Here is a 22,479-nt window from a genome sequence, read left to right on the forward strand (position 1 = left end):
ATATATTCCAATGTCGGGAGTTATTAAATAGTTTTAAATCACAGACCCTATCCTTACAGCTAAATACCACAACGCATGCCTGGCTCTGGCCTCTGTTCAAGACGAAGACCCCTTTTTTAAAATCCAAAGTCCATTGTATTCTGACTGAAAACCGGGTATTTTGTTCAATCACCTCTTGTTAGTCTGACAGAATATATTTTAATTGACCCCTGTAAGAAAGGCATAGATTAGGTAAGAATTCAGAATAGACCATTCTATCCTGTGTTTGTGTGGTGAGACACTTGGATTAGGCTGATATCTGTTCCCATCTGTTGTAACTTGAGTGTTTCATAATAAGGTGACTTTCTCTGGCAGCAGCAATTTTGAAGACAATTGTTTTTCAAATCTTATGAATTTCTAGATAGCAGCAGAATTAAGTAACATAGGCATTTGTATAGAGGCCGCATTCTCCTCAGAATATTCTACAATAAACATATTTAGACGGGTTTCAGAGTTCTCTTCCATTTCAATCTGCACCTCTGTCAGAGCTCCTCTAATCAGCTAAGAAAATGTGATTAATGTGAAACAATTCCTTGGTGTCATCTGATAAGGCTGAGGTATTATCCCTAATCTCTCAGGATCCAAGGTTTCATCCCATCTATCAATGCGGTCATGGCTGCAATCTACCTGCAATAGAAATCACAAGAAACAAATCAAAGCAGAAACATGGTGAAGGCTTTTATGTAAAATTGCGAGGCACTAACATAATACCAGCGAAAAATACACTTTACCAATGTCAAATACACTACAAAGTGCCTCTGTTTGAAGTCTGATAGGCTTTCCTTGTCAAAGCTCATCAAATATTAACTATCAGCATTATTTTGAATGGCAGTGGCGTTCTGTTTCCTCACCTAAACACAGTCTATTGGCATGAAGGTCGACTAAGGAAATGTTTGATCCAACATAGAACTCCTGATAGAATATGGGCATGAGAAAATTAATACAACACATTAAATGCTGACTAACACTGTGCATAGGACAATAGATGGGATGTGGTGCTGGGCCTGTTATTGATGAGCCCAACACACCCTACCCTACCCACACACCCTGTCCATACCTCCTGATAGGAGTTTTCCATGTGACAGTCATGGACTCTATTAATAGACCCATGGACCGTAGGTTGGAACATACCATTGTGAGGAAGCTTGTCTTTACCTGATGATACACATGTATTTTAGTTATATTCTCTCGTTATCTTGTGCTATATGAGGTACTGTATCACAAGCAATTGGTATCCACTATTGAGGGGCCCCACACAACCTGATAGGTGTGTGGAGCCTTAGACCTTACATCAAACAAAACATTTCCAAATAAACAAATTAAAAACAAATCCTAAGATTGGAAGATGTAAAACATAGCAGATTCCAATGCTCTGTTACAACTATGCAAACAGAAAATCAATATGTTAAAAACACAAACAGTCACAAACACAATCAAAGGCATCAATGTGCAACACAGTCGCTTGTGAGAAAGAATTATAAACCATATAACCTATTAACAAATTTGTCTAACATAGCTAAACAGCTCTCAACAAAAATGGACAGAATCTAACACTCCTCATTCATGACATTGGGGTCATACTATAAAAATACCTGTCCTCTGAAACCCATCCTTTCCAGTACTCTCAGACTCAAAAACAAGACAGTGACATTAACGCAAATAGGAGGAAAGATGTTACAAGCATTCCTGAAAAACACAGCATTCAAAAATCGAAAGAACTCCATGGTCACTGGCTGCAAGACAGCTGGAAAGTCAGAGCACAGGAACATAGGGAAGAATACGACAGTTTCTGTATGCTTCATTGATCATGTCATAGTAAAGCAGATGTATGCTTTCTTTGACAATCAGGACGTTGACGATCTTTCAGGGCAATGTGCAAAACCTATTGAAAACAAAATGTGTCTACATTTTCACTTTCTGTTGCATTGTGTAGAACTACATTAGGGTTAGTTAAGTCAAATAATTTAAATGTCTGGAATTACCCTTTGAAGATTACCTTGGGTGGTATTGTATCTGCTGAAGTGTAAAACAAGCCATAACCAAGTGAACATTCGCCCTTGTCATACTTTCCAGGTATCTGTATGTGTTTTTGCTTTCCACTGTCAGTGGATTTTTTCTTTACAAAATCCTACGAACGGAATGTAATTCGAGTAGTTTCTGTTGATATTTAAATGAATGATTATTAATTATGCAATACTATTTAAGGAACCCGCTGCAAAAGACGTGCCTGTTTCTGAATAGGAATTTTTTGACTGCTGCGTGATGACGACATCAACTAGCGTCTCCGCTACTTTCAAAATAGTAACAATGGGTTCGAAATACTTCCTAATAAACGTGTTAGGAACATATAAACATAGTAAAATAAGTTAGCCATTAAGTAAGTCCCCTTTTAAGAAACTTCGGAGGCTGAACTTCAAGAAGAAGGCAGGAACTTTGACCCACATGACTGCCATTGTCCAATGGGAACTCAACTCACATCTCTCTGTGGATCTTCTCAATTTTGGACCAGCAGCAAACAATGCAAAAGGAGGTCGGTTGCAAGACAGACGATATGTAGATTAAGTCGTTAACATGATCTAAATACTGTGTAAGACAAACGACAAGTAGCTACATTAGGTTGTTGTACTCGTGGATCGTAAGTCTATTTAACACCGTAAGTATTAAATAGACGTTTTTCTTGTTGGCTTGTTCATGGTTGGGACAGATGAAAAAGTTTGAGGATATTTCGTCACTCACTCTGCGACACTGTCTTCTCGCTACTGTATGTACGATTACGAGTTGCCTTAACAGCTACAACGAATCTCAGCATGGTGTTAGACAGTAAATGAAATCAGTTCCTTAGTTGTATTCTTTACTTATAAGTTTGCTTTGGGTTTATGAAGCTGTGCCCTGGAAACATGCTCGCTAGCTTGTTTTTGTTTTTTTGACATGGTTGGTTTAGCCAACGTCAACGGCTAAGTAGCCATGTAGCAGGTCAATCAAAGGTTTTGTTTTAATGATGTTACGTTGACTTGACATAGCTAATCTAGCTCACACTTTAGCTAACCTAGCTACATGGCACACGTTCCTTTCCAAATAATTAGTCATTGTTACACTGTTACTACTTGATTCAAAACTCATTATAAAGGGGTAGATTGGGTCCTGGATGCTGATTGGCTGAAAAAGGCGTGAGGGATATACCCAACCTGTAATAGGGGTATAATAAAACATAACTTTTGGCTGTTCAGTTTACGTTAGTAGTTTATTCTGGCTAGGTTTTGATGCTGTACTAAATTTCATAGCCTTGTCATGCTCTTGTTCAGATTTGTTGCTGCTGTTAAGACAAATCCTATTACTACAGTTATACACCTCAGGAATTCGTGCTGAATGAAGGTTAAGGTCTGTGTTCAGGCACTCCACAAAAATATTAATGATAGGGTGAAAATATGGATACAGTTATATAGTGATAATGTCTTTTACAATATATTTCACTGTTATGTATAGGTGCTGGTCATAAAATTGGAATATCATCAAAAAGTTGTATTTATTTCAGTAATTCTATTCAAAAAGTGAAACTATATACATTCATTCCACACAGACTGATATATTTCAAGTGTTTATTTCTTAGAATTTGGATGATTATAACTGACAACTAATGAAAACTCCAAATTCAGTATCTCAGAAAATTAGAATATTGTGAAAAGGTTCAATATTGAAGACACCTGGTGCCACACTCTAATCAGCTAATTAACCCAAAACACCTGCAAAGGCCTTTAAATGGTCTCTCAGTCTAGTTCTGTAAGTCATGGGGAAGACTGCTGACTTGACAGCTGTCCAAAAGACAACCATTGACACCTTGCACAAGGAGGGCAAGACACAAAAGGTCATTGCTAAAGAGGCTGGCTGTTCACAGAGCTGTGTCCAAGCAAATTAAAAGAGAGGTGAAGGGAAGGAAAAGATGTGGTAGAAAAAATTGTACAAGCAATAGGGAAAACTGCACCCTGGAGAGGATTGTGAAACAAAACCCATTCAAAAATGTGGGGGAGATTCACAAAGAGTGGACTGCAGCTGGAGTCAGTGCTTCAAGAACCACCACGCACAGACGTATGCAAGACATGGGTTTCAGCTGTCGCATTCCTTGTGTCAAGCCACTCTTGAACTAGAGAAGCGTCTCTCCTGGGCTAAAGACAAAAAGGACTGGACTGCTGCTGAGTTATGTTCTCTAATGGAAGTACATTTTTCATTTCCTCTGGAAATCAAGGTCCCCGAGTCTGGAGGAAGAGAGGAGAGGCACAGAATCCAGGTTGCTTGAAGTCAAGTGTAAAGTTTCCACAGTCAGTGATGGTTTGGGGTGCCATGTCATCTGCTGGTGTTGGTCCACTGTGTTTTCTGAGGTCCAAGTTGAACGCAGCCGTCTACCAGGAAGTTTTATAGCACTTCATGCTTCCTGCTGCTGACCAACTTTATGGAGATGCAGATTTCATTTTCCAACAGCACTTGGCACCTGCACACAGTGCCAAAGCTACCAGGACCTGGTTTAAGGACCATGGTATCCCTGTTCTTAATTGGCCAGCAAACTCGCCTGACCTTAACCCTATAGAAAATCTGTGGGGTATTGTGAAGAGGAAGATGCGATACGCCAGACCGAACAATGCAGAAGAGCTGCAGGCCATTATCAGAGCAACCTGGGCTCTCATAACACCTGAGCAGTGCCACAGACTGATCGACTCCATGCCATGCCGCATTGCTGCAGTAAGTCAGGCAAAAGGAGCCCCAACTAAGTATTGAGTGCTGTACATGCTCATACTTTTCATGTTTTTACTTTTCAGTTGGCCAACATTTCTAAAAATCCTTTTTTTGTATTGATCTTAAGCAATATTCTAATTTTCTGAGATACTGAATTTAGGATTTTCATTAGTTGTCAGTTATAATAACTGACAACTAATGAACTAATAATGTCAGTTATAATAATTAAAAGAAATAAACATTTGAAATAAATCAGTCTGTGTGGAATGAATATAATATACAAGTTTCACTTTTTGAATGGAATTACTGAAATAAATCAACTTTTGGATTATATTCTAATTTTATGACCAGCACCTGTATGTTATTTGTCCCTAAGCAGCACAGATGGTGAGAAATGTTTGGAATATAGAATTGCAATAAAATCCTAGCATTGAATTTCAATACGTATCATATTTATGAATAATGTATGAATATTAATACATAGTAATCCTATAAATATCCAGAAAATATCTTATTGTGAGGTTCCTGGCAATTCCCCAAACTAAAAAATATTGGTTATATATTGCACTTTATCTTTGCTTACTGCTTAAATAACTTTAGATATTTTTTTTCTCACAGAGCTGTGAACCCTCCCGATCCCACCTTTCAACTCCCTAACCACTTAAAGATGGAGCAGCATACTCATTGTTTGACCTGCCTGAGTCAGAGGTGCATGACTAGGCCTGAACCTGGTATCTCATGTGACCTAGTCACCTGCCCCCTGGTATGTGGAGCTATTTTCCACACCTGCAAAGGTTTTGAGCACCGCCTTCTCTGTCCCTTGGAGAGGGTCCCTTGCCTCAACAGTGGTTTTGGCTGCCCTGCCACCCTGGTGCGGAATCGAATGCATGCACACCTGGAGGTCTGCCCAGCTGGTGTTGTGTGCTGCACTATGGAGTGGAACAGGTGGCCGATCAGCTGCCTGGACTACACATCGTATGAGAGCCTGAGCTGGGGGGTTGAGGAGACGGAGCAGCTGGACATGGCACTGGCCCTGCAAGACCAGCACACACTGATTGAATCCCTCAAGGTAGTTGCCATGGCCCCTACGGTTGAGAGACAGTTACCGGTTGCTGCGGCAGAGAGTGAGGTGGTGGTGAACGACCCTGTAGCTGCCACTTCTGAGCCGTTGCAGACAGAGTTTCCACCCTTGTCGACTTCATCACTGGCGCTGCTGGATGCCCCGCCTCCGGCGCTGCTGGATGCCCCGTCTTGTCCACTGGTCTTAGCAAAGGATAAAATTGCTAATGGAATAAACGGTTTGAAAGAAGAACGGTATAGCAAGCTGTACGAGGCCACAGTAGAGACGGCAAGGAGCCTTGCAGCAGCGTTGGATGTCCTCAGCAGTGCCAAAAGTGGTTCCGAAAACGTCACAGGTCAACACATTAAAATCAATGGAGGAGCAGTGCCGGAATATCAGGATGGAGAGAGCTTCAGTGACAGGAACGATGAGCCCCTACTTCAAAACATTATGGAAGTCAAAGGTCCTGTAGCTGAGGGTGCGGACGTAAAGGAGTGCTTTGGTCAACTGCATCAACTCCACCAGGCTACAGTCCAACTTAGAAAGAGCCTGGTCACAGCCCTGGGTGACCTTGGCAACACGGTCAAATACTCAGACCCAATCAGTGGAGTCCCCTCTCACCCACAGATGGAGCCTAATGGCACTTCCATCCAATCAGAAGCGCTAGACTCAAGAAATGTTGAGAGAAAACCTGCCGACGTAGGGTCATCATTTGCTGAGCTCAGTGCTGTCTGCGGAACAGACAGTGAGGCCACAATGGATGAAGTGGCTAATGTTGATGCACAGATGGGTCTTTCAGGTTGCTCCGTGATGCGGGTTGAGGGAATTGGTGAACAGAGCTTATTTAATAGTTTGATCGGGAAAAGCTCCCATAAGAGGCCAGGGGAGCAGGCCTTCGGTTCAGATTCCATTGACCAGCAAATACCTGGTGCCAGCTGGTGTTCCAGTGCAGTAACCTGCCCAATCAATGTGCTAGATGACTTGAGTTCTCCGCCTGTTCCTCACAGGCCCGCTGGTCCTCAATCACAACAGCCTCAACCTCACCCAGACCCTCCGCTAGCACTGCCCCTCCATATCCACCAAGGCATCACACACAGGGCCACCCATGTGGTCCTAGAGGACAGAGGACTGCAGAGAAAGTTTCCCAACCACCAGTTGCTTGGAGGCCTGGGACCGTTTGCTCTGTCCAATGGACGGAGAGTTCGTGTTAGGTTTAGACCCAAAATGGTGGATAAATCGGTGGATACGTCAGACTTGGAACAGGAGGAGGATCCCATGGGTCTTGGGGAGATAGACCTGATCACCGCAGCCCTCCTCTTCTGTTTGGAAGAGTCCCGCAAGTGCCGCAGGATCTCCGACACCACCTATGTGGACGGCTTCCACGTGGACTTCGGCACACAGACCTTCACCTTCCCGGCGGCCATCCTGGTGACTAGCACAAGGGTTGGTGATGTGGCTTCGGCAGCTGCCTGCGACCATGCACCGCAACTCTCCTACCCCAGTCCCTTCCGCACCCTTCGCTTGGACCTGGTTCTAGAAGAGGTCCCACAGATCCGGAGCATCCCTTGCAATCGGCTCCAGCAAATGTTTTCCTTTGTTTGTGGCCAGCTGTTTCGTAGAGATGAGTACTCTTCCCACTTCAAGAACGTCCACGAGGACATCCACGCTGGTCTCAACGGCTGGATGGAGCATCGCTGTCCCCTGGCCTATTATGGCTGCACCTACTCCCAGCGCCGGTTCTGCCCCTCAACCCAGGGGTCGAAGGTAATCCATGATCGGAACCTTAGGTCATTTGGGGTACAGCCATGCCCTGTTGAAGGGGAAGCGTTGAGACAGCCCCAAGCAGACCAGTTAAGTGGGCTTCCCTTTGAGGTGCTGCAGCACATGGCTCGATTTCTGGACGGTTTCAGTTTATGCCAGCTGTCTGTTGTTTCGCGGACCATGAGGGACGTGTGTGCTAGCCTCCTGCAGTCCCGGGGAATAGTGGAACTACGGTGGGAGCGAAGGCAGTACCCAAACGGAACCTTCTCTTGGCAGATCAAAGATAGGGTAAGAAACTCTATTTGTTTTGTCTCGAACTGTACTATCAGTTGCTATTATTAGAAACCTCTATGTGAATACTTCACTTGCAAGGTTAGTTGGGGTAAGGAATTACAAATGGTGCCAGATATTTACTCAACAATACAAGTCATTTTGACCCAAACTTTGGTGAACTGTATAAAATGTGTACTAAAAACTTGGCTATTTCAAAGCAAATTCATATCACATAATACATTTAGCAAATAATTTACATATCATATTTTTGCAAATTGATAACGTATCCTACGTTTAGGAAAATACTTAACACATCATACATTTAGCATATTCTTAAGTAATGAAACCTATTGTATCATATTATAATTAATGGAGTGTCCCAGATATGTGTTAAGTTACGTCTACCCTGTGAGCCCATTTTGCACACCAGCACTAGAAAGTTTCAGTTACTATATTAATGACCAGCTAACAAAATATGTAAACAAAAATATAAAAAGCTGTTTAGATGGCACAATGATTACTACTCTTCTACTATGTAGTGCTTGTTTTGCCATTTGTACACTAATTGAGTGAACTGTGTAGCATTTCTTGAAATTAGGAAATTAGAGGGAATTCACTTCAACATTGTTTGTCAATGGGCTCACGCTGGTATGTCTGCAGTTGATTAATAGAAATTGTGTGGGCTGTAGTCTGCACTTTTGTATTCCCCAATCATTTCGGGTGAATTAATGTTGACCACAATCCCACTGTAGATATATTATGGACATTTTCTTATGTTACAATGACAATTCTTATACAGATCCTACATATAGCCCCTTTATTTTAATTGAATTAAGTGAAATATCTCAACCATTTCTGACATCTTGAATTTTTTTAAGTAGCCTAAGTCTATAAGTTTGGGGGGACAAAATAATGCAAATATCTAACAAAGATATTAATGTCAAGGAACTTATAAGAAGTAGGGCCACCCTTTCTCTTCAGAACAGCTACAATCCATCTTGGAATGCTGAACTGTGTGCAGTGAGATATTACACCATTCTTTAAGAAGCAAATTAAGAAAATTATTGTATAGATGGAGATGGAAATGTACTTCGAATTCTACACTCCAGAACATCCTATACACGTTCAATGATTTTCAAATCTGGTGATTGGGAAAGCCACCATGGAAGGAGTTTGACTTCATCCTGGTACTCACCAAACCATTTTAGAATTTTTTTTAGCAGGTTGTATGGGGGCATTATCATCCTGCTATATTAGAACATCATGAGGGGAAAGGTGTTAAACACTATAGGGTTCACCTGGTCCTGTAAAATGGTGTCACTCCTTTGCTAATTCGACCAATTGCAGAGCAATTACTGGACCTAATGACTTCCAAGAGATGGCTGCCCATAGCATTACAGATCACATGTTTAAAGCTGAAGAGGAAGTTAATCCCACCTAATTTCCCCAGAAACCTCAGCTGTCGCTGGTGTGTAACGTCAGTTCACTCTTAAATCCCCACAAGTTATCTGTGCACTTTATTCAGCTCATCAAAAAATCATTCTTCATCCGACCAAGATAGTTGACATACGATTATTTTAATCATATACTACAATAAATTAAGCGAAATGTGATCTGATGTCGCATAGATGGCCAGAGTTACTTTGTCACTGTTGGTAATCATGAATCTGATAGGGTGGCTATGACATGCGGAGATCCACAGGGATCAGTTCTCGGACCGCTTCTGTACAAACGCTATATGCTACCTCAGGGCCAAATTCTACAAAACAACAACATTAACTACCACAGCTATGCCGATGATACTCAAATATATATGGCTCTCGAACCATATGACAACAGCTCAATACACTCTCTTGTGTCATTGTATAGAGCTCAAAAATACCTGGATGAACCAAAATTGAGATTGTTTGGCAACAAAAATAAAAGAACAAGTATTAGTAAATAGCTGGATTCTCTGGCCCTTAAAACCAGGGATCAAGTGCGTAATCTTGGTGTTTTGATAGACTCAGACCTCACATTTAAATCATCAAAGCGGTCACCAAAACGGCATTCTATCATCTAAAAGAATATAGCCAGAATCAAAGGCTTGGTGTTCCAAAAAGACCAAGAGAAGCTCAGCCATGCTTTTATCTTTAGTAGGGTTGACTACTGTAATGGCCTCTTAACTGGACTCCCAAAAAAGACTGTTAAACAACTGCAACTCATTCAGAATGCTGCTGCTAGAATGTTAACCAGGACCAAGAGAACAGAGCACATCACTCTGGTTCTTAAATCTTTGCATTGGCTTCCTGTCAGTTAGAGAATAGACTTCAAAGTGGTGCTTTTAGTTTATAAATCTCTGAATGGTTTAGGACCCGAATACATTTCTGATATGTTTGCTGGATATAAACCGACCAGGGCTCTTAGATCCATGAACACAGGTCAGCTAGTAGAACCCAGAGTCCAAACTAAACATGGAGAAGCTGTGTTTAGCACTTATGCTGTACACAACTGGAATAAACTACCTGAAGATCTTAGATGTGCCCCAAACGTATCAATTATTAAATCCAGGTTAAAAACACTTCTCTTCTCACGTGCCTATGACTGAGCACTTAACCACACTGTTTTGCCTTATAGCTTCCTATGTTTTTATCCCATTTTTTAATCTTTATATGCTTTCATATTGTATTTTTTTATTCTTATGATGTATTTATTTGTTATTGTACTTTCATCTATTTTTCTTTGTAAAGCACATTGAATTTCTTCGATGTACGATTTGTGCTATATAAATAAACTTGTTCGCTTGCTTGCATAAATACAGAAACGTGAGAATAGCTAGCTACTAGTTTAAACTAGGGATGGGTATTTTTGTGAATTTCTTATTTCGATCATTGATAGGTCTCAAAAAACGAGTACTCGAGTACTCGGGGGGCGGGGCTTGTTCGGGGGCGGGGCTTATTCGGGGGAGGTGGCGGGGCGTGTCCTTAATTGAGACAATGATCACAATTTAATATTTTAGCAATATTTTGGATTACATTAGCACTTTCTGATAAACCAAAATGTTATTTTACAATATATTAGCTAAAATGACACATTAGTCAGAGTAAAACTGACTTAAATTACTGAACAACACATGATTGATGAATACTGAATACAATATAAAGGATATGTTCTTCATCATAAAAATGAACACACATGAAGCTTTTAAACTACTTTGTTCAACAGAAAATAAAACACCCTCTTAAGTGTTAGGCTACTTCAGCAGCATATTTCAACTGTGCTTATGAAACAACAACAAAAACGAACAGCTTAGTTTTTTTTTAAAGCTAAAGGAAAAAAAGTTTAACAATTAACGACACTTTGGGTATAGCCTATAAAACAGACTGAATCATTTATTAAAACAAACGTCCGTAGTAATAGTCATCCTCGCTGTCTTTGACAGTTTGTCTTTCAGTGAAGAAGCAGTCGTTTCATATAGAGCTTCTATTCTTCTCGTGATTGTCTTGCGCGATGGGACGTTATACTGGGGTTCAACGTAATTCATCAGATCTTTAAACCCTGCTCCTTCGACGAATCAAATGGGCAGCAAATCCTTCGCTATCATTTCGGTGATTTAGTTGTCATCTTTTCACCTCTGGCTGCGCTGCATTTCTGTCTCACGGTAAAAGATGCGATGCTCGTCTGAGTTGCGTCTTTGGTGGTATCGGAAGACATTTTATGTACAAATACTAGATGATAACGCATTGTACTTGTGGTAGATGTGTGTGACAGCTTGGCGCTGCATATTTTGCACCAAACTGTTTTTTCATCTATTTTTTCGAAGTGAAGCCAGACATTACTACGTGACTTAGAAGCCATTTTCTCTGTTTTTCGGTTTGGACTTCGGACCGCGCTCTGTCAACGCTAACCAATCAGAGCTCAAGGTGCCACCCAAAATGCTGCTATAACCAATCAGGAAAAAAACATTTTTTAAACTCCGATCATTTTTTATGATCTATCGTCGCAGTCACGTTCGAGTACAACAGTGACGGAGTACTGTGCCCATCCCTAGTTTAAACTCACCCTAGTAATTGTTTTCCGATTACAGTTTTGCCAGCTGGGCTAGTAAACAAAGCAAATGTCATGTACAGACGGCAGTTTGCCTCTTAATCCACAGAAGGTTAGCTAGTTAACCAAATTGGCCAATCGTTTTCGTTAGGTAATTAGTTATAGCCAATTACTAACAATAGTATGACGTTATTTTAGGCAGCTAATATTGTCCTTGCATGCAAGCGGATGTTATTAAAACTGGTAGTAGTAGCAACATTTTCTCAGAAAAGATCTCAGATTCAAACGTTGGGAGAAACATGATAATTTCTGAGTGTGATTCACAAAATGTTTACATCTAGTAGACATGAGCACAGATGTCATCGCAGATTGATGAATCAGATTAAGCCGTGGACGCGAGAACGCGCTGCACCTGTCCTTATTTACATTTGACACACCTGTAATTTATGCGGGTGTGGCAGTCATCAACCTATGAATTGACAGATTTTAATATATATTATTGCCTGAAACTACTAATTAACCACGTGTCATTCTCCACGATGAAATCAGCGCAGTTACAGAACACTTTCGAATCACAGCCCAGAACCGAAGTCCTTTAAAAGAGTAAGCTCTGCCGTTATTAGGGTAACTGCTTGACCCAGAACAACTGGTTTATTTATACTGTCATTAGTCAATTTAAGACCTGTTAGCTAATCAAGACGCCAGCCACCAAAATTATAATGACCATTTATTATCTCCTATGTCAATACGGCCTGAGTGACAAAGGAAAATAACGTTTATTTGTATACACAAAGGCATTTAAAACCTTACAAACGCATGAACAACAGAAATAGGAGGGAAAATGCAGAAGTGAAATAAATAATACAACAATAGCCTACAGTAGTGATACAATATTTAATTTTGTGTGTGTGTTGTATTCCTTGTCATCTTATTTTATATGACCTATTATTATAATTGTGGTTGTTGTTACTGAGGCTGTTACGATTGTCGTTTTTTTGTAATAATTATGGTCTTATTGCGAATCAAGCATGATCTTATTTTGACTTTGCGTTGGTCTCTGACCAGACGCAAGTTTGATCGTAAGGATACGACAAAGATAATATTGATGAAGTCTAGCTCTGTCTGTGAAATGATGGTACAATTATTTTTGATCAAATTTTATCGTACACACCTTTCATGAATGCTGGATAGATGTACAATCAGTAACTATAGCCATGTCTGTCTGTATAGCTAGCCGTTTTAACAGCAATAGGGCAATTAGTGTGAGCGTTTTAGTTAACTTTACTTACTTATTTAAGAGAAGAATTGCCACATCAGCGTCGTAGTTCAATTAATTTTGCTCCATGAGTTCCATCCATCGTGGATAGGCAGCTGCGACAATGTTCACTTCAAACAGCGTCTATCTGACTCATGAGATTGGCTTTCTTATGATCTAAACCGCATTTACTTAGGAACCGTTACGTTCTGAACTTCTTCAAATTTTTTTCTCTCCCTGCTTGATCCACAAAATTAGAGTAGCCACTTCCTTATTTTGTCCAGCCTCCACTCTTTGATTGATACGTCAAACACATCAGTTAATGTGTGCAGGATAAAATTTCCTGCCACTGTGAGAGCCGACCACTTTTTTTCCTTAGGAGCAGTACACCGTATATAGGTTTTTCAGATGCGGGCCTGGGACCATCTGATATGGTAGGAATTAATCCACGATCCAATTGAATAACGATGTGTTAATGCAAGAAAACTTACGTACTTCAACTTTAACAGTTGGTCTAGGTTTTCTGCTCCTTACACCAAGTTAGTCTTCTTTGTGTGTTCACTTTGGATACAACAGTTTCTGAATGGCAGTTTCCTTCCAACAATTTCCTGCCTTCAATTCCAGCTTTGTGAAGCTCATAATGTGTAGTTTTTGTTGAGGTTGATTTATGGAAGTGTTGATTCAATTATCTGGAAATTTTTGTGGCTGTGATTTTGGGGCATTGTGGAGCTCTCCATTTAAGTGTATGTCCTTTTCCATGTGGTGTCTTCTGTTATTTTGTCCACACCCCGCATTTAATGCATGTACAGTATGTTGGTTTACTTTTGATTTTGTAAATGTAATTTGTGTAATAAGGGGCATCACAATGTCACTTATTTTCATCCTAATTATTTACACTGCAAAAAAAAAAAAGGAACGCTAATATAAAACATTGGGTCTGGATGAACAAAATATATTAAAGATCAAAATCTTTGCTGTACATTGTGTAATTCATTGAGAACAAAATGAAATGGTCAGTGGAAACCAAAATCACAACAATTGAGGCAGGGCTTGAGATTAATGGCAACCTGTCGTCCCGGGTACGATAAAAAACACGTCTGGGGCGGTTCTACACACTATGACAACTGCGGGACAATCAGCCAGAAAAATACAGAATGCATTCACCAGTAATTTCATACAAACATGTTTAAAGACAAGGCTGGTGAAATCATCATGTATAGATTAAACATTTTATTAACTATGAATAATTAAGTCAAGTGCTGCAATGCGTTAATCGGGAAGATGGCAGCACATTAAGAACACCATTCTCTAATGCGCACTTGATGTGACAGATGGATAGTTTGATTATAGTAAATGGGGGAAAAAATAAAGAGGGATGATGCAACTATAAGATTGTGCCTTACTGTCTTTGGACAGTCAAAAACCTTTTGTGTACCACGTAGGAAAGAAATACAGGTCTCAATGGTAAATCAGAGTCGTTTTTCAATAACATCCAGCTGCAGCCCCGCAGACTCGGCTGGCTAAAAGTCATACTTCTGTTTCATCACTTCAGTAACGTTTGGACAATTCCACCATTGTTTACTTCTATTTCAAAATTACCCTTACATCTACCTCTTGCTATAACTAGCTTGTTTTAACCATTATACCGTATACGGCACGGTTATTCAAATTATAATCAAAATCGCTATACTAACACGCATGGTATAGCGGCACACATGGTACGTCTATAGTTTTTCTTGCAGGTGCTGTATTTTTTATTTTTTTTTGGAGATTACTTAAAAAAATATGTTTTTAAATGCTTAAAGGATTTTCAATGTTAGTTTGAGTTAACACTGCAACTGCTAGCGAAGACTTATGCTTCAAGCTAATGAATGGCACCAATATATTGTCCCATACACAATAGCCTTGTTATTAATAGTTTTGGCCTCAATGTCTCCAAAAACTTTATTTGGGAGAATATATATATATATATTGTTTACATCCAATGTTTAGGAATATCAAATCACCTGTGATTGCAATATTTGTTAAAAGAAAATGCTATTCAATATTTTATCCAAATCATACAGCCCTACTTACAATTAAAGAGTACATGTATCACCTACATCTAAATGAAAACAATATGATTTACAATACATTAACATAGCTTTAATAGTATGAGCATAGTATGATTTATAATCTGAAATAAGTTATTTTTCAATTAAGATCAAAACCAGAGCTGATAGATGGGCCATGGCCATCCTTACATACTCACTGCAAAAAGCTAGCCAGCTAGCTAGGCTCAAGCGTGAGAAAACAAGATAAGGCTTGCTATTGGTGATGTATACTTAGGCCCTCTAGAGGGCCTTGAGGCGATTGCACAACAATTTTTGATTGGTTGATTCTACGGTCATTGCAAAATGCTGCTTGAAGTCAGTGATGTTGGCTGGTGCCTTCTATTTAAAGCCTGATGGCCTAGCCAATGAGTTGAGCACAGCTAGATAATTTCTACCAAGATATTACCAATGAAAAATCTGATTGGATATTTTTATCTCTTGGATATTAACCCTTCTTTTCCCAACACAAACTGAAGAAATTCAATAGGAAGATCATTAGAGTTATGACAAAAAAAGATAAAAAAATAAATAATTGAAAAATTATAACATACAAATCCATACATATTTTTATATCTATGCTTAGGCCATCTCTGGGGGTGTGTGTAGAGCAGGGTTCGGCAAAAGACGGTCCCCGGGACAAAACTGGCCTGCCAGTAATAAAATCTGACCTGCCAGCGGCTGAAATAGTTCTCAGTCATGACTAGGGGTGGGACGATATGAGAATTTCGTGCCACAGTTATCCTGGCCAAGATTATCCCAATTATACAATTTTATCCCAATTAATAACAATCCCAATAACAACTTTGGTTTCTAGTTCAAAACGGCTGATTGGATATTGTTCCATTACATAAATATTGTTCTTGTGCATTTAAAAATCCATTCCAATAAAGTAAAATCAAAGGTTTTTAATAATTAATAATATAATAACATGTTAATCTCTGAATGTACAGTGGGGAGAACAAGTATTTGATACACTGCCGATTTTGCACGTTTTCCCACTTACTAAGCATGTAGAAAATCCAGAAAATCACATTGATGTATTGCCTGACATAAGTATTTGATACATCAGAAAAGCAGAACTTAACATTTAGTACAGAAAATATAAGTTTCCTGTAATTCTTGACCAGGTTTGCACACGCTGCAGCAGGGATTTTGGCCCACTCCTCCATACAGACCTTCCCCAGATCCTTCAGTTTTCGGGGCTGTCGCTGGGCAATATGGACTTTCAGCTCCCTCCAAAGAATGCTTTGCTGCATTTTGACCAGAATGTTTAACAAAGGAAAAATGAGTTTTGATCTTTCTCAGGGGATACATACATGCGCCCAATTATTAGGCAACAATTAGTGTGCAGAATTATTAGGCAACTAAATTACAAAAATATTTTCTCCAACTCAGATGTTTATTCGAAATTTTCAGACTAAGTGCAACAAATAAATAACACAATTTAAATTAAATAACATTTCTGGCCTTTCAAAAATATTCAGTGACCGATATAGCCACATTTCTTTTCAGTAACTGCCATGAGCCTTCCATCCATGCGGTCTGTCAGTTTCTTGATTTGTTCACGATCAGCTTTCGCTGAAGCAACAACTACAGCCTCCCAAATGCTGTTCAAAGAGGTGTATTGTCTTCCCTGACTATAAATCTTATGTTTGAGAAGGGTCCACAAGTTCTCAATAGGATTTATGTCCGGTAAGGAGGGGGCCAGGTCATTATTCGGCCTTCTTTGAGGCCCTTGCTTGCTAGCCAAGCAGTGGCGTACTTAGACGAAGAGGCTTACCAGACGCACCTCTTCGTCGAATACTCTTCTACTCTTCCTCAACATACATTTCTCATTATCCTTGTAGGGTAGCACAGACCTCCACATGCTAGCCCTGACTTCTGTTAGGTACTGGGATGGAATCCTCAAACCCATTCTCAGACTTTACGTTGGTGTATTGGGCCCTGGGTTCCTCCTGGTGCAGGACAATGAGTATGTAGGCAGTTCCTGGATGATGAAGGCATTAATGCCATTGACTGGCCCTCAGTTCATACAGGCATGTGGGGGCCATACACACTACTGAGTCACATTATGAGTTGCTGTGATGAAATTCACACAAGTTGGAACAGCCTGTGATTTCAATTGTTTACTTAGATTTTCGGTGTGAGTTAGAATCCAGCCCTTAATCGTTTGGTGATTTTGGTTTCCATTGACTGTTGTTATATAATTTTGTTCTCAATGAATTTCACAATGTACAGTTGTATAGTAAAGATTTTGATCTTTAAAATATTTAGTTCATCGCGACCTGATGTGTGATTTAAGTGTTCCCTTTTTTAAGCATTGTATTAGATGGCTCATTAGGTGGTTGTCCCTGAACATCTAGCAGTGCTTCTTTCAATATTTAAATGGCAAAGTGGGCCTAAATTCTCCCAGTGCGTTGAAAGATTGATCAACAATTACTGGAAGCATTTGTTTGCTGTCATTGCGGACAACCAGTGTTGAGTGTAAGAGGGATTACACATTGTCATGGGGTGTCGCAATAGGTGTTCCAAAACATTGTTCTTTGAATGAATTAAGTATATAAATATATGTCCTCTCTCAGCATTTATCTTAGTATGAAATATATTTTCCCCATATTTTGGAGGAGATAAAATGTCTCACTACAGAATGTGTTGTTTACCTCATGCAACAGTTTTTTGCTCATCTTTATCCAGATTGCTCTTTTCAATGTTGGCATTTACTATACAACTTGTTTGAACTTGCCTGACCATTGCTTTCTTACCTGTTCTGTTTGGTACAGGTGTGGAGATTCAGCACTGCCTTTAGCTCTGTTAGTGAGTGGCGATTCACCGAAGTTTCCAGCATGTCTGACCACCTGAGAAAGTGCCGCTACAACACAATTGAACGCAAGATGGAGGCTGTTCCACTGCCGTCCATGTGCACAGCCAGAGACAGATCCCTCCTCTCTGTCTTGAAACTCCAGGAGCAACACAGGACCTAACCAATACCTCAACTCAATAGTTACACTGTCACTGTGTAGTTAAATGTATTTTTATATAGAAAAAGACTGTGTTTTAAGGCTGTTGAAGGATAAGAGCCTTAATGTATATGAAATAACTCTTGACCTACTCAACACCCTCTTCCAATAGGGTTCTTGACCTGCAGTGTATCCATAGAAAGCGTAATTAAGTACTGTCTAACAATTTACCTTGCATGGTTTGGTGGTGTTTGAATCTGTTTTGGCAATATGGTTTACTTGGTAAAGTTTTATTTTCGTACTTATCTGTGTTTCTGTAAAGACAATGAAATTGAAATATTTCCACTGTGGCTTGCCTTTCAGGACAACCCACAGGTTGAGCAAATTGTTTGACATATTGTACCATTTTTGCACAACAATATTTATAGCACTTTAATGAAATTTGCAGGGTCCTGGTCACCCATATGGGTCAATATGTGGAAATGATAAAGACTTACAAGTCTAGTCTGCTCTCTGGGTGGGTTGGACCAGGAAGGGACCACGATACACAAACCAAAACAAATGGAGTACCATAAGGTTACATTGGAGATGTCCCAACAATGCATGTGATTTTGTTGCTGTTTAATAAAAATCATCTTTAATACAACCTTTCTTGTTTTTGTATACAGTTCAGACCCAAAACCTTAGTCTTTGTCCCTTTTGGGTAACTCATTACCTTTGCATGACTGTGTATATAATACTACTAATAACATTAACATTTATATTATTAGTCGCAATACCTGTGATAACGAGCAAGGTATGCTGTGCCAATCCCCCTGCAGAAGGAAACCGAACCAAACAGGTGGAGGATGGGGTGTTGGGTGGGTTTAGACACTGCATGCTACGACGATCAACAGTACAACAGACAGTGAGTACACTGACCGACTTAAAGATAACACCATTTTAGAACAGGAATTCTTGAGTGATTCTGACATCTGCTGATATATTGCTGAGTTGATGCCAACATGCATTCCCTGGCTGAACTAGTTGGGTTTCATTAAGTCTTGATATACTGTAACAGTTTTCTGTTATGTTTTGTCATAAAGCATCAGTGAATCCTGTCAATTATTTGATTAGATTGTATTGATATTCAAGCAGTCGCTTAATACAGTACCAATGTTAATTCAATAAAATATGATTGATTCCAGGCACTATTCTTAACATTACAAGCACAACAATGCATAAACCACAGTCCAGGACTGTGCACAGACCTCTGGAGGGGCAGGGTCCAAACCCCAAAAAGGGCACCCCCAGAAAACATTGTTTTTTAAATGATGTATACAATAAATACCTACACTTACAGGAGAAATAGCCTAACTTTTTAATGCATTACATTAATAAGGAATCCTTTTAAATACTATGTGCCAGTGAATTTGGCCAATAAGTAAGCTGAGCTTCCTTTCTTATGAACAGTGGGGAGAACAAGTATTTGATACACTGCCAATTTTGCAGGTTTTCCCACTTACAAAGCATGTAGAAGTCTGTCATTTTTATCATAGGTACTCTTCAACTGTGAGTGATGGAATCTAAAACAAAAATCCATAAAAATCACATGATTTTTAAGTAATTAATTAGCAATTTATTGTAGTATTTGATACTTCAGAAAAGCAGAACTTAATATTTGGTACAGAAACCTTTGTTTGCAATTACTGAGATCATATGTTTCCTGTAGTTCTTGACCAGGTTTGCACACACTGCAGCAGGGATTTTAGCCCACTCTATTGGGTTCAGGTTTTCTATTGGGTTCAGGTCTGGAGACTGACTAGGCCACTCCAGGACCTTGAGATGCTTCTTATGGAGCCACTCCTTAGTTGCCTTGGCTATGTGTTTTGGGTCGTTGTCATGCTGGAAGACCCAGCCACGACCCATCTTCAATGCTTTTACTGAGGGAAGGAGGTTGTTGGCCAAGATCTCGCGATACTTGGCCCCATCCATCCTCCCCTCAATATGGTGCAGTCATCCTGTCCCCTATGCAGAAAAGCATCCCCAAATAATGTTGTTTCCACCTCCATGCTTCACGGTTGGGGTGGTGTTCTTGGGGTTGTACTCATCCTTCTTCTTCTTCCAAACACGGTGAGGGGAGTTTAGACCGAAAAGCTCTATTTTTGTCTCATCAGACCACATGACCTTCTCCCATTCTTCCTCTGGATCATCCAGATTGTCATTGGCAAACTTCAGACAGGCTTGAGCAGGGGGACCTTGCGTGGGCTGCAGGATTTTAATCCATGACGGCGTAGTGTGTTACTAATGGTTTTCTTTGAGACAGTGGTCCCAGCTCTCTTCATGTCATTGACCAGGTCCTGCCGTGTAGTTCTGGGCTGATCCCTCACCTTCCTCATGATCATTGATGCCCCACGAGGTGAGATCTTGCATGGAGCCCCAGACCGAGGGAGACTGACCGTCATCTTGAACCTCTTCCATTTTCTAATAATTGCGCCAACAGTTGTTGCCTTCTCACCAAGCTGCTTGCCTATTGTCCTGTAGCCCATCCCAGCCTTGTGCAGGTCTACAATTTTATCCATGATGTCCTTACACAGCTCTCTGGTCTTGGCCATTGTGGAGAGGTTGGTGTCGGTTTGATTGAGTGTGTGGACAGGTGTCTTTATACAGGTAACAAGTTCAAACAGGTGCAGTTAATACAGGTAATGAGTGGAGAACAGGAGGGCTTCTTAAAGAAAAACGAACAGGTCTGTGAGAGCCGGAATTCTTACTGGTTGGTAGGTGATCAAATACTTATGTCATGCAAATTAATTGCAAAATCATACAATGTGATTTTCTGAAATTCTGTTTAAGATTCCGTCTGTCACAGTTGAAGACTACTTATGATAAAAATGACAAACCTCTACCTGCTTTGTAAGTAGGAAAACCTGCAAAATCGGCAGTGTATTAAATACTTGTTCTCCCCACTGTACCTCTTTACTGTATATTACAATGAGAAATGGTACACAATGCTAAGTGTATTTTGGCCTTTGTTAACTGTGACACTTAGGAGAACGAGCTTTCAGGACAGGAAACTAGCCACAGCACTGCACACGCATGGATTGAACCTGACCCCAAACACCAATCCAGCAATTGGATTGTTAGTGTGAATCAAGAAAAACATATTTACATAATAATCCAATGAACCTGTCGTCAGCACAGATTCTTCAGTACTCACAGACCCTTATTCAGAGGCGCAGTCTTCTGTTGGCTATAACTTTGTAAATGTTGATCACTTCACTGTTATTTACTGGAAAAGCCCAATCAATAGCCAGCAAGAGAAGATCAGAGAGCTTCTCTTCTGAGCAGAGGTTTCTTCATCAGTCTCAGCTTTGAAAACGACCTCGCTAATGTGGCTGTTGACACTGGTATTGTGGCGTAATGTATGTCTAGCGAATTTTAACCAGTGTTGGAAATGTGTGGGTGTCATTGTTGTCTCTTATGGTAATTAACATGTTTTTGTGTTGTTTGATTGGCTGGTAATTGGAAAGAAGGACAGGTAGACCATTAGCTCTGCATTCAGCTTCTGCTCATCAGCATCATAAAATTCAGATACTATGTGAATGGCTTCTTGATTCTTCACATTACCCTGGCCTATCCAGTTTGCTGTCTGTCATTCTGTGAGTGCATTTGGGATCTTGCATGTAGGAGTTTTCCCGTTCCCATTGAATCTTTTTTCAGCTTCTTGTGTCACTGCATCCAGGAATGTGTAGAATACTTAAACTTTGTAGTATTCTTCCACAGTTTCAAATATATGGTTCTCTGCAGCAGCTGTTGCACTTCGTCTATATCTTGCAGGCACCTTCCTTTGACGTTCTTGTCCGGGAGGAACAAGAAAATCGCTGATCCCTGCACTTATTCCTTTTCTATGGCTTCATCGTACAACTCCTCTTCAGACCTCTAGTTCCCCGATGTGTCCAGCACCCCAGCAACAACAATGTAGGCAGCTGCAAGGTATTGCTGTTGTAGAGCATCAGCGGCCAGCGCAGTGATCTCAAACACAGGGTTATTTCAAGCCAGAGGAAAAAGTCAGGGTCAATGTCTTGAACATACATCTTTGCATCCCCAGCAGCTGTTTCTGGAGGATCTTTCTCAGTAATATCAGTAAGCAGCTTTCAGAACTTTTTATAGGGCCTTCAATGCTTTTTCTTTGCATGCCCATTGGGTGTCTGACAGTTTCTGTAGCTCAGCAATTCGCTGCTCAGGGTACAAAGACTTGTGACACAATAAATGCTGTGTGCCATTTTGTTGAGTACAGAACACCATGTTTTT

General features: G+C 40.2%; 1 protein-coding gene across 2 annotated transcripts; it reads left to right on the forward strand.

Annotated features, from left to right (window-relative positions):
- The first annotated feature begins 2,286 nt into the window (after nucleotides 1-2,286).
- Nucleotides 2,287-18,832, forward strand: fbxo30b (F-box protein 30b). 2 transcript variants are annotated; one of them, XM_010903469.4, is made up of 3 exons: nucleotides 2,287-2,569; nucleotides 5,383-7,873; nucleotides 18,013-18,832. In XM_010903469.4, the coding sequence occupies exons 1-3, from the start codon at nucleotides 2,499-2,501 to the stop codon at nucleotides 18,211-18,213; spliced, it is 2,763 nt and encodes a 920-aa protein (XP_010901771.2). In that variant the 5' UTR covers nucleotides 2,287-2,498; the 3' UTR covers nucleotides 18,214-18,832. The 2 variants fall into 2 exon arrangements, with proteins under 2 accessions (XP_010901771.2, XP_010901772.2); XM_010903470.4 differs by having other exon boundaries at nucleotides 2,497-2,692.
- Nucleotides 18,833-22,479: the final 3,647 nt, after the last annotated feature.

The sequence above is a fragment of the Esox lucius genome, chromosome 18, assembly GCF_011004845.1.
Source record: "Esox lucius isolate fEsoLuc1 chromosome 18, fEsoLuc1.pri, whole genome shotgun sequence".
Classification (NCBI taxonomy): Eukaryota; Metazoa; Chordata; class Actinopteri; order Esociformes; family Esocidae; genus Esox; species Esox lucius.